At 39.5% G+C, this 13363-nt stretch overlaps 1 protein-coding gene and 1 pseudogene across 7 annotated transcripts in view; both read left to right on the top strand.

Annotated features, from left to right (window-relative positions):
* ACACA (acetyl-CoA carboxylase alpha) overlaps window positions 1-13363 on the top strand; it is a 318090-nt gene that overhangs the window by 159647 nt on the left and 145080 nt on the right. For all 7 annotated transcript variants that reach the window (XM_075561440.1, XM_075561439.1, XM_075561438.1 and 4 more), the window contains 7 exons: window positions 477-647; window positions 1774-1935; window positions 2808-2971; window positions 5834-5984; window positions 6844-6947; window positions 10301-10382; window positions 12762-12907. In XM_075561440.1, coding sequence (XP_075417555.1) covers window positions 477-647; window positions 1774-1935; window positions 2808-2971; window positions 5834-5984; window positions 6844-6947; window positions 10301-10382; window positions 12762-12907 — 980 coding nt within the window. The remainder of the gene's footprint in view (window positions 1-476; window positions 648-1773; window positions 1936-2807; window positions 2972-5833; window positions 5985-6843; window positions 6948-10300; window positions 10383-12761; window positions 12908-13363) is intronic.
* LOC142458228 (H/ACA ribonucleoprotein complex subunit 3 pseudogene) lies at window positions 11857-12278 on the top strand (annotated as a pseudogene).

Raw genomic sequence — 13363 nt, forward strand, 5'->3', positions numbered from 1 at the left:
AAATATTGGGAATACTAGGACCTGCCTGACAATCAAGTTGCCCTGGTAGTGGGTTACACATTGGGCAGGCAGCAGTTCCAGTCCACATCAGACATAGAGATTGTTGTCTCCCATAAAGACTCGCCATTTCAGAAACCCTATAGAACAGTTCTTTCTTTCCTGCAGGACAACCGTGAGTCCAAATTGACTCAGTGGCAGTGGGTAAGGGGACAGTGAGGAGTCAGCTGCAGTGTGTGCTTGCTGTGATCCAAGTAGAAAAATCCTCAGTTTCCCCCCAGCTTTTCATTGAGTTTGTCTTCGATTGCCCGGGATCTTGTTATGTAACTAGCAAGACAGCGTGAAACTTGCTGTAATGTGAAAGTCTTTGGTGGCTTTTACACACATTGAATAGTTAAATCAGAGAGTGACTATTGGTAAGCAATGGCCCAACGATGGAAAAGCTGAGATTCTAATTTTGCTTATGTTTCATCTTTGAGTGTGCGGTGAAACTTGCCAAAATGGTTGGTTATGTGAGTGCCGGCACTGTGGAATACCTCTATAGCCAGGATGGCAGCTTCTACTTTTTGGAACTGAACCCTCGGCTACAGGTGGAACACCCTTGTACAGAGATGGTGGCTGATGTCAACCTTCCTGCAGCACAACTCCAGGTGAGTCACCCTAATTTGAGCTCAAGGAGGAGTCTAGAGAAATTTGTAATTTTAGCGATACTTGTAAAACTGGTTTAACCACTGTCTGATAAAAGAAAATTTCTGTTGAGCCTCAATTAATGTTCATTTATCTTGTCCTATGTGCTTATTATGGCATGTGTGGGTTGCTTATGCTGATGAGCAAACCTAAGGGGAGGGGGGGATGTTTACACCAGATACATCTGATATAAACTCGTATTTTAGAAAGAAATTGTACCAAAAATATGCTTTGTTAACTTATTGAAAACCTTAAAACTTTCCTTCCTATTCTTCTTTACTTGTATTCTACTTGGAGGAATTCCATATCAAAGTGATTGTCAAAGTTTTTCTTGTAAGACTTTGGTATCTAAGGGCTCAAGTAGAAAGAAAATTTTTTTGAGAATGATGATGGCAACAAATGTGCTTGACACATGGATGGATGGATGGATTGTGATAAGAATTGTACGAGCACCCAATTAAAAAAGACTTTGGTATCCCATATTTGTTCTGTTTGATATCCATATTTGTTCACCACCACCACCACCCCCTACACACACACATTTGTTTTTAGATTATGTAAAAAGGTCTAGTTGTCAATTGTATCCTTTCAGCTCAGGAGAAAATTGTTACTGGACAGTAATAACTAATGATGGAATTTGATATCATTTTATATATAACATTTCTTGTCTACATGGGGAATCTTCTCATTACGAGTAAGGACTAAAGATTTACTTTCTTCACTGATTTGTAGGGACAAAAGATAATTATGACATAGTTGGAACTTTCTAGCTTTCTGAAACTACTAGATAGCCGCCACCACACTGCTATTTCCCTTTGATAATTTAATTTTTATTCCTTGATGGAGAAATGATACCACGGTTTGGGGACTTTTTTAGGGATGAGGAGTATCTTGCAATTTATCTGTAGTGACATGTATTTCAAGTAACTTGGAACTACTTGTTTGGTGACTGGTAGAATATGGACTGTACAGATAGAGTGTTTTAGGTGATAGATAATTAAGTGAAAAGTTATAGATAAACAGATAGCTCACATTTAAAGGAAAGTAATTGTGGAAAAGGAATGATATGCATGTTTTATTACCTTTCAGATTGCCATGGGGATCCCTCTATATAGAATTAAGGATATTCGTATGATGTATGGGGTCTCTCCCTGGGGTGATGCTCCCATCGATTTTGAAAATTCTGCTCATGTTCCCTGCCCAAGGGGCCATGTTATTGCAGCTCGGATCACTAGTGAGAATCCAGATGAGGTAAATCATTACTTACAAAGTTTATGTGGGGAACTGATTACAAGGATCTATATATAACCTCCTCTCTGGGGGACAGACAACAGAAAAGTGGGTGAAGGGAGACGTTGGACAGTGTAAGACATGACAAAATAATAGTAATTTATAAATTATCAAGAGTTCTTGAGGTAGGAGGGAGTGGGGAGGGAGGGGGGGGATGAGGAGCTGATACCAAGGATTTAAATGGAGAGAAAATATTTTGAGAATTAGGGCAATTTTGAAGATGAGGGCAATAAATGTACAAATGTGCTTGACACAATGGATGGATGTATGGATTGTGAGAAGAATTGTATGAGCCCCCAATAAAATTGTTTTTAAAAATTTATGTCAGACAGGTCTTGAATTTACAGAAAAAGCACCAGAGGTGGCTGCCTGGCATGGCAGCAGTACAGGAGATTTGTCTGGGGATATTGGGAATGACAGAAGATAGCGGGTCCCTAGCATATGGAGGACAGTGGGGTGGCCAGCCAGTGGAAGCCACTTGTGGTATTTTCTAGTTCTTTTAAATAAATGATAGCACCCCAGTTCTCCCCCCCCCCCCCACCGCCTCATCCCCAAAGTATTTCCTTTTTCCCATTAGAGACTGAGGACTTCTTTTGGGAAGGAAAATTTGTAGAGGTTTTAATTGGAGCCAATAAGTGAGTGATTACTGACTACACCATTGGTCACGCATCATCGTAAGATCTTTATTGGGTTTACAGTGCTAAAGCTTTTATGGCTTTTGAGCATCCGTGCTACGTCTATGTGTGATTAACAGAGAACTGAACAATTAATAGATATAAATGTTTTCTTTGCTAGAAATGTAATATGATCTCATATTCACTATTCTTTAACAGGGTTTTAAGCCCAGCTCAGGAACAGTTCAGGAACTGAATTTCCGCAGCAATAAGAACGTTTGGGGCTATTTCAGTGTTGCTGCTGCAGGGGGACTGCATGAATTTGCTGATTCTCAATTCGGTCACTGTTTTTCCTGGGGAGAAAACAGAGAGGAAGCAATTTCGTAAGTATAAAAGCATTTGATTACATTTTACAAAGTAAATTCATATTAGTATGAGCATGAGAATCAGAACCATTTATCTGCTACAAAGTTAGCAATATGCTACAAAAGTACCTTTATTGATGAAAATATTTTAAATCATGCTTGCATTTATATTATACTATATTATGTAGGGCTTGACAGATGTTTTTATGTTCTAAGCTTTTAAAAATTGTTTTGTTTCAAGTACTTTCAATAAATTTACATAATTGATATATTTTTTAAGGGTATCAAATTTTTTCTTAGAAATCCTACTGCAGTTTGCTGGTGGAGAAGATTCTTGACCAAGGGTTTGACATACATAAGTCATGAAATACAATCTGCCATTTGTCATGAAAATAGAGATATAACTATGAATTTCTATAGTTATTTAAAATAATACAATTATTCTGCTTATCATATGACAAAGGAGCCCTGGTGGCATAGTGTTTGTGTGTTGGACTGTGATACAAAAGATGAGTAGTTTGAAACCACCGGCTGCTCTGAGGGGGAAAGACCAAGCACCCTTGTTGCTTCCTTGTCCCTGGTTGGTTGGTTGACACCCCCTTCCATTTCCCAACCTCCCTTTCATGTTGCCCCAGAACCGTCGGTACCATAGTTTTCTTTCTCCGGATTGTTTGTCCTACCTATCTTACCTAGATAGACATGCAGAGACATTAATAACCACAAAAATATGACAGAGCAAAACAATAAAAGAAAACCTAAACAACAGCCGATGCCAAGAAAAGAAAAGCCTGTAAATAGTTGCAAGTCTGTTTGTTGACTTTTAGTAGTGTTTTTCGGTTAGGTCTGATGGGGTGTCATTCCCTGGCTCCAAAGTCTATTTTTGGTATTCCTTGGGGACTTCATTGCTTTGCTCCCCTTGCTGTTCTGTTACACGCCCTTAGTGTTTCGCCTCAGTATGGTGGGGTCAGATCGGGCACATTTCCTGTACTGGGTTTCCAGTGTTGTCCCTCATAGCGCTATGGGTTAGTGAGGGACGTTTTGTCGCGTGGTGGGGTCAGCCCTATGGTCCTCTCTGTGGATTGTCTGCTCTGAACAGGAATAAGTCCTCTGGGCTTGGTGGGACAGGATGTGTTCCACTCTCTCTTCCTCCCCCTTCCTTTGCTCCTGTGTGCTCTGATCAGACTTGACTCTTTCCCTGAATGTAGATTCAGTGCTGTTTCTGAAGTGCATTCTTCTAGGGGGCGGGATGGGGGTGTCCATGTACATTTGTGGCTTTTTAATGTAAAGCCTGTACTCGCCAGTTAACCACGGTCCTCAATGAGCCGACCTCACTCATTTATGTTCCAGTTATTTGTATTTTTGGTCCTGATTAGGCACACTGTTGTGTACTTTCTATAGGATGTATCTTGTGGTGCCCATTCCTTACTCTCTGATTTGCCTTGTACAATTTGCTTAATGAGGTTAACTCTCAGCACATGAAAGCCTACAGGCTCTCAAAAGAACTTGCTCTTAATACCAAATCTTTATTCCTCAGGACAGATTTTTTTTTTTTGTTTATCCCACCGTCCAGGCCTCTCACTTCCCCGACCTCATTCCAATGGTGTTCAGATTCCTGCTCCCCCAAATAGCTCTGGGCCATGTTCCTGCAGTTATTCCTCACAGATTACAATCTGCTTTATTGCTGCACCACCTCCTGCACATAAGCATTCAGTAAATGCTTGTTCGGTAAACACAGGTTGCCCACTAGTTTCTTTACCCTGCCTTATGCTTCCAGCATACTTCATATAACATCTTCTCTTTTTCCCCATGTTCTTGCTGGGTTTTTTTGTTGGTTCACTCACTCCATTCAAAAATATTTACTCAGCATCAATTATATACTGGTTTTGGGGATAAATTAATAACCAAACTAGGGTTTTGGGCCTTGAATTTTACAATCTAAACACAAAGAGTAAAAGAAAATTTTAAAACACCGTAGTAAGTGCTCTGATAGTGAGTTTATGGAAAGATGCCCATAAGCATTTAAAGAGAGACAAGAAGAGACATTTAAAGAACCCAGAAGTGCATCAAGGAAAGCTGTCCAGAAGGAAGTGCCATTTAGTGCCTTTTAAAAGTGTCTATCTTTAGTCTCATGTATGATCCTAGTATGTATCTAGGTTATGTGAGGTACATAATAAGTTATTTGCTCAAGTAAGTATTTTCCCTTAGTAACATAGATACTGGGCAGAAAAATCCCCTAATACTTGAAATGCTTTAAAAAATTGGATTACTTTATATTTACTTGGAACTGATAAAAGTGATGACTAATTCATTACATGATTGTCTAAACTGCAGCTTAAAAAATACTCTCACAGTGCCAGTTGACTGCACCCAACGAGTTGTACTTTACGTAAACTTTAAAGTCAAACTCCGTCAAAATTCATTAAGCTGACTACTTAAAGTAACGTATATGCTACTGTAAATTATACGTCAACAAAATAAGGTGTAAAGATGGGGAGGCAGAAGCCCTACTTCTAGTTATCCCTCAATTATGAATAGAAAGATGGAAACCTAGTAAGTGAAAACTGAGGGTGGTTTCTATGTCATTTATTCTGCCCTCTTTATTTGTGAAGTGGAGATGATTTGCTGTTGATCTTATGGTAATATCAATTCAGATCTCATAAGCTTGATGTCTTGCACATTCTTCCTCCCTGGCACATCCTTGACTGGACACACTTAAACATGTGTACCTTCATTTATTCTGGGGTTTGTCTACCCACTGCCTCTAAGGAGTTCAAAGGAATGAAGCCATTCTTTAAAATGAGTGAAATACAAAAAAAACAACAACCGTGAAATACAATAAAACATTGTTGTTGAAAAAGGCTGCTTCTGTTCTTTACCCAGAAACATGGTGGTGGCTTTGAAGGAACTGTCTATCCGGGGTGATTTTCGGACTACAGTTGAATACTTGATCAAATTGTTGGAGACTGAAAGCTTTCAATTGAATAGAATTGACACGGGTTGGCTGGACAGACTGATTGCAGAAAAAGTACAGGTGTGTATTTCTCCACTTTTAAAAGGGCTTCTAGGATTGGGCTTTAATAGGCTGTGGTGTAATTAGTCCATGTAATTACATGAGATTTATTCTGATTTAAATGCTTTTTAATTTACCCAGTTTGGGTGGGGGTGGGGGGAATCTAGTAATGTACTTTAAGCACTTTAAATGTTGTTGGGTCAATGTTGTTGGGTCAAAGCCGGGTGGGCTATATGTTTTAGTGCTAATTCCTAGGGTATATTTGAAGAGAGACGTATAGAGGTCGAAATACTTCAGCTTTTCTCATTTGATGTTAAATCTGTTTGAGTTAACCATCTTCTGAAAAGAGCTGCCTTTAAGTCAATAGGTTTGCCTCTTGTTCCATAATTCCTTCAGATTCTGAATGTTTGAAGGTTTTGAGTAAAATTGTTTGATTGATTTAAATTTTTTGACAGTTTAAAATTAGAGAACATATCTTCGAGATTGACAATAGACAAATCATTGTACCTTTAAGATGTTATTTCTGTCAGAGATCTGGTTTTGAGGTGCTCTTTGAGCACTTTAGTGAAATTTCAGGGAGAGGGTGCTTGGGAAGGCTGTTTTCTGCCCCCAACCCCAGATCGTGCATTATGCGCCTCTCTGCTCACATTCTAAACATTAGGTATTTGCTTTCATTTCAAAAGTCAGTTGGCTAAAACTGATTGTGGTGATGATTGCACAATATTTTAAATACGTTTAAGCCACTCAAATCTGTGAATTTTATGCAGTTAAACTTTTCAAAAAGAAAACACCAGTTGGATAATAAGGATGGAATTGTTCAGTGTAGCTATTTTTTTCATGACAAATGATGCCAAGTGACCATGCTTTTTCTTCCTTTGAGGCCGAGCGGCCTGACACCATGTTGGGAGTTGTGTGTGGAGCTCTCCATGTGGCAGATGTGAGCCTCCGGAATAGCATCTCTAACTTCCTGCACTCCTTAGAAAGGTAGGCTTTGTATTTTTATGTTGCACAAGCTAACCCGTGGTCCTGAGTGCAGAGCTCAAAATCTGCTTATTCTTTAGCATGTGAGTGCTACTTGTTATTCACTAACTATGGGGAGAGCAGATACAAGAGTTTTCTGCAAATTATTCTGGGGACTCAGTGCAGCTTTTAGAGATGTTTATTACACAGGATAGATTGGGTTATTTTGAACAGGCATCCAACTGAAGTGAACTTTTCATTCTATGGAAGCATCACATTTCTGGTCATGAAAATCTGGAACTTCTCCTTATCCTGGAATCCTAAACATTTCTTATAATATCTGTAACACATTTCAGGAATTAATTTAAGTTGACATTCATGATGACCTCATGAATCTTTCAAGTGGTTGGTCATATGTATTCAATGTTAAGCTAATTTCAAACATTGATTCTGAAGGCTAACCTCTGCATTTGAGTCTTCAGTGAAATGGTCCAGAGACTAATCATTTTAAAGCAGTTTAATGACAGGTATTTTACTTCATTCTCTGTTATTAGACTTATGTCAACTCTCTTATGAGGTGTTTGAAAGGAAGAAAAGAAACAAAATGTTAAAATTGAACCAAGGTTTCACAGTTATTTAATCCATGCGATTAATGTCTGTTTCTTTCATGAGCTAAAATCGTCAGGAGTTCCTATATCCTTTCTGCATTAAATCTAAACTCCTCAGTGTGATGCGCAATCCTTGTATGCTTTAGCCCTTTTTATCAGTCCAGTCTTATTTATTTTTATTTCTTCCAACATACAGTCTCTCTCTTAGTTAAATGGTTTCCCTACTGGTGTATCAGTATGCCATGCGTAAATTTCCTTGCCTCCAGAGACTTTAGTTTGTTTGTTTTTTTCTCCCAATTTAATGTGCTTTTAAAAGTTTACTTTCTTTGTTGCTTGGTTTGCTCTATCTTGTATTTGTGCATGTTACTATCTCCACAGGTATGTCTAAATAAGATAGGCTGGAGGAATAATCTGAAAGAGAAAACACAGGACTGACAGTTCCCCGGGGACTTGAGAGAGGAGGGAGGTGTGAGGAAAGGAAATGGTGCTAACAAACCCAGGGACAAAGGAACAAGTGATCCATATCAGTGGTGAGGAGGGTGTAGGAGGCCTGGTACGGTGTGAACAAGGTGAATATAACCGAGAGGAATTACTGAAACCCAAATGAAGGCTGAACATGATAGTGGGACAAGAGGAAAGTAAAATGAAAGAGAGGAAAGAGCTAGGAGGCAAAGGGCATTTATAGAGGTCTAAATAAAGGCATGCACACATGTAAATATTTGAGGATGTAGAAATGGATCTGTGTGCATATATGTATAGGTTTAGTATTAAGGTAGCAGATGGACATTGGGCCTCCACTCAAGAACTCCCTCAATGCAAGAATACTTTGTTCTACTAAACTGGCATTCCAGGATGGTCACCTTCCCAACACAATCGCTGAAGACAAAGCTGGTGCATAAGCAAATGTGTTGAAGAAAGCTGATGGTGCCCAGCTATCAAAAGATACAGTGTCTGGGGTCTTAAAGGTTTGAAGGTAAACAAGTGGCCATCTAGCTCAGAAGCAACAAAGCCCACATGGAAGAAGCACACCAGCCTGTGTGACCATGAGGTGTCGAAGGGATCAGGTTTCAGGCATCATTAGAACAAAAAATCATATCATTGTGTGCTCACCTCCCCAATATCCCTGAAGACAAATGGGTGTACAAGCAAATGTGAAGAAAGCTGATGATACTGGCTATCAAAATATACAGCATCTGGGGTCTTAAAGGCTTGAAGGTAAACAAGCGGCCATCTAGCTCAGAGGCAACAAAGCCCACATGGAAGAAGCACACCATCCTGTGTGACCACGAAGTGTCGAAGGGATCAGGTATCAGGCATCATCAGAACAAAAAATCATATCATTGTGAATGAGGGGTGAAGTGCGGAGTGGAGACCCGAAGCCCATCGGTAGCCAATTGGACGTCCCTTACAGAGGTTCTCGGGAAGGAGATGAGTCAGGGTGCAGTGTAGCATCAGTGAAATACACAATTTTCCTCTAGTTCCTAATGTTTCCCCCCACCACCACCACTATCATAAGCCCAATTCCACCTTACAAATTTGGCTAGACCAGAGGATGTACACTGCTACAGATAAGAACTAAAAATACAGGGAATCCAGTACGGATGATCCCTTCAGGACCAGTGGTGAGAATGGTGATACTGGTAGTGTGGAAGGAGGGTCGGGTGGAAAGGGGGAACCGATTACAAGGATCTACATACAACCTCCTCCCTGGGAGATGGACAACAGAAAAGTGTATGATGGGTGATGTTGGACAGTATAACATATTACAAAATAATAATTTATAAATTATCAGTGGTTCATGAGGGATGGGGGAAGGTGAGGGAGGGGAAAAATGAGGAGCTGATGCCAGAGGCTTAAGTGGAGAGCAAATGTTTTGAGAATGATGAGGGCAATGAATGTACAAATGTGCTTTACACAATTGAGGTATGCATGAATTGTGATAAGAGTTGTATGAGCCCCTAATAAAATGATTTTTTTTTAAGTTTACTTTCAACCTTGTACTTTAACAGAAGTTCAAACTTACAGTAGAGTTTCATTAATAGTACTAGGGATGTCTATGTATTTTTACCAGGTTCACCCATTACTGACAATTTTCCATGCTTCGGGTAATGTTCTTTGTTTTGTCTCCTCTACTGCCTTTTGTTTGTTTTATTTTAAAAGTCCCTAAATAAAATCCCAGATGATAGGAGTACATGAAGGTTGATCGCTCCCTAGGATTACTAAAATGTTTTTCTTTTAATTTTTAGCTTAACATTTTCTTTTTCAAAGAAGGCAGTACATTGAAGTAGTTAAAAATGCACAAAGCTTAAAGAGTACCGTGAGAATTTTCCTCATCTCTGTTTCCTGTCTACCTGGTTCTTTTCCCATTAGGTAACCAGTGTTCCCAAGTTTTTCTGGACTCTTCCATGGGTTTTCCAAATGTTGTATAAGATGTGCACTCAATATTTGTTGCTTTCCACTCCTTTTCTTTTGAAAAGCACATGTGGTAGTTTACTCTAAAACTGTACTGTACCTATTGTATTCACTCAACAGTGAATTTTGGAGAGTGTTCCATATTTGTAAGTAAGGCTTTGTTTTTCTTTTAATTGGCTGAATTATATCTCATTATTTAGCTTTTCTATGACTTGTATAATCAGTCCCTTCCTAATGATCATTTAGGTTGTTTTTCAGGCTTTCGATATTCCAGTAAATGCTACAATCTATAACTTTTGCACTTCCTTTATTAACTTCTAGAACTTTCTAGATGTGTGTCTCCCATTTTTCTTTCAGGGGTCAAGTTCTTCCTGCTCACACGCTTCTGAATACAGTAGATGTTGAACTTATCTATGAGGGAGTCAAGTATGTACTCAAGGTATGCCGAATCCCACTGTCCACTTAAATCTTACTTTCTAAAAAAAATAAGTGTTATGCTGAAATAGTTATATTAGAACAATTGCCTTTTTAACTATTTTAAAATATGAAATTTAATGACATTAATTCCCCATATTTCTTCATTATTTGGTGCTGCTGAAACAAGTGAGTAGCTTTAACAAAGAGAATTTTATTATTTTACAGGTTAGGAAGCTAGAAATCCAAATTCGGGGGTCCTTTCTTTCTTTCAACATCTGTGGGCTCAGCATCCCTTGACATCACCATAAGTTTTGACATTAGTTTTCCTGTGGGTCCAGGGAGTTCTCAGTTCAGAGACCCCCAGGTCCAAACAAAATACTATACTCATAACTTTTAAAAAATTATCTTCGTGTGTGTGTGTGTGTATATATATATATATATATATATGAGTCCTCTTGGCCTAGTAGGTTACTTGTTGGACTGTTAACTTCAAACTCTGTAGTTCAAATTCACCAGCTGCTCTACAGGAAAACAGATGAGGCTCTGGATTCTTGTATAGAGTTACAGTTTCAGAACCTATGGGAGCAAGTCTACTTTGCCCTGTAAGGTCACTATGAGTTGGAATTGATTCTATAGTAATTGTCTTTTTTTGGGGGGTGGGAGGCGGGCAAAGGAGAGGATGGAGGAAATGGAATGACAGGGCGGGAGGGAGAATGTTGTTAGGTTGCTGACTTTTCTTTCTCGATGGTCCTGGGTACTAAGTTTCCTCCTTCACTTCTCAATTCTCTCTCCTTTTATGTCTTTTATGGTAAAAGGTGGCATAGACCATGTTCCTTGGAAACTCTTCTTACATATATATTAGGGGTGTAACTTGAATAAGGGTGTTACATGCCACCCTGATCTACTTAGAACTGATTGGTTGACCATATCAGATTATACCATGGGAGATGATTACATCATTGCACAATTCCCAAATTATATCATTGCATAAGTGCCAAACTACGGGAAAGTATGGTCTGAGCACACTGGCACATGTTTGGGCGGCGGTGTGGCACAGTTGAACCCGTGGCAGCATGCAGTGTGTGTTACCATCACCATTATTCAAATGTTCTTAATTACTCTAAATAGAAACGCAGTGCTCCTTCACAATAGATCCATTTTCTTTACCCTACAGGCTTCATTAACCACTAATAAACTTTGTCTCTGCGCATTTATCCTAGATATGTCATATAGATGGAATCCTACAACTATCGCCTTTTGGGGCTATTGTTTTACTCAGCATATGCACCTTATTTTACAAATCTCTTTGTTACTTTGCTTTAAAGGTTAAGAGCTGGGGGAGATGCATGGTTTTATTTCAGGCAGTAGGACAGTAGCTAAATTACAGTCATTATTTATGTCAGTAATATGAAGCAGTATTTGATGACTATGAAAACCTTTTGGGGGAGAGGAAATTTACAGACACGTGGGACGGTCGCGTCTCACGGAGCTCGAACTGCATAGGCATTTGGGATATTGCCTGGCAAAGTGTGGTCATGTTTCTCCAGTATTTCCTTAATAAGGAGGGAGACCGAGTGTACACACTGAAGAAGCTTGACCCCTTGGGGCAGCAGACCTGTTCAGCCCATCCTGCTCGGTTCTCCCCAGACGACAAATACTCGCGACACCGAATCACCATCAAGAAACGCTTCAGGGTGCTCGTGACCCAGCAGCCTTGCCCTGTCCTCTGATTGCCCGCCTCGTGGGTCTGTCTGCGCCCTCCTGCGAACTGTTGGAGACGTCGGAAGCCTTGTTGACCACATATGCCCTTTGGAACTCTGCCTTCAATCATGATTTTGTTTGGGAAATCGTGGTAGCGTCGCTTGTAAAGGGAAGGAATACATTTGAAACTTCAGATTATGAATTAAGGTCCTGTGATTAAAGAGGAAATGTTTAAAAAGAAAACCTTTTTGTTCCTCCTTAATTTCATATATACAGCCCAGAGGTAAAAGGCAGACGGGGAACAGCCAGAGAAGAGGGAACAACGTAGCCCTCTTTTCCTGCATTAAGGATCCCTGGTGGCATAGCAGGAGAGACAAGTTAGGCTGCTGACCACTAAGTTAGCACCTCAAAACCACCAGTCACTCTTTGGGGCAAAAGATGAGGCTTTTTACTTCTATAAAGATTAACAGTCTTGGCAACCCACAGGGGCAGTTCTACTTTGTCCTATATGGTCACTGTGAGTTGTATTCAACTTGATGGATTTGCTTGAATAGGACTGCACTATGCCCATAGCCACCATTGCCTTGAATTTATTCCCTCTGACATATCTTATTTGTTTCATTGAGGTACTAGAGTTTTATCTGAGACCCTTATTGAATGGACTTATTAACTTATCTCTTCTTGTATTCATTACCTATAGGTAACACGGCAGTCCCCCAATTCCTATGTGGTGATCATGAATGGCTCATGTGTGGAAGTAGATGTGCATCGGCTAAGTGATGGGGGGCTGCTCTTGTCCTATGATGGCAGCAGCTATACCACATACATGAAGGAGGAAGTTGATAGGTGAGTGGTTGTGGAGACTCACATGGATACTCATTATATCAACCTCTGCCCTCTCTGCCCCTCCTTTGTTCTTCAGTCACTATCTTTTGAGATTTTCCGAGGCCTTTTGCTGTACTCTTCTTTTTTTTACAATAAAAATTTTTAAAATAAAATTTTTAAAATGGGTTTAATGAAATTTTTAAAAGATCATCAAATGAAGTGTCTTTACCATTATAATGTGGACACATAATGAAAAAATTCTTTTTATTATGGGCAGACATTGTGAATAGTTTCTTGCTAAATATTTCCTGAAGTTTTATATGCATGTCCAAGTAATACATACGTACACACTATATTATTCTCTTAAATACATTTGTAAACAAAAGTGTCCTTTAAATATTTTATGCACCCTGCCTTTTTTCATTTCTCATGGGCACTTGGAGATGGTTCTAACATTGTCTGGGACATAGTAAGGGC

The sequence above is a fragment of the Tenrec ecaudatus genome, chromosome 10 (assembly GCF_050624435.1).
Source record: "Tenrec ecaudatus isolate mTenEca1 chromosome 10, mTenEca1.hap1, whole genome shotgun sequence".
NCBI classification, from domain to species: domain Eukaryota; kingdom Metazoa; phylum Chordata; class Mammalia; order Afrosoricida; family Tenrecidae; genus Tenrec; species Tenrec ecaudatus.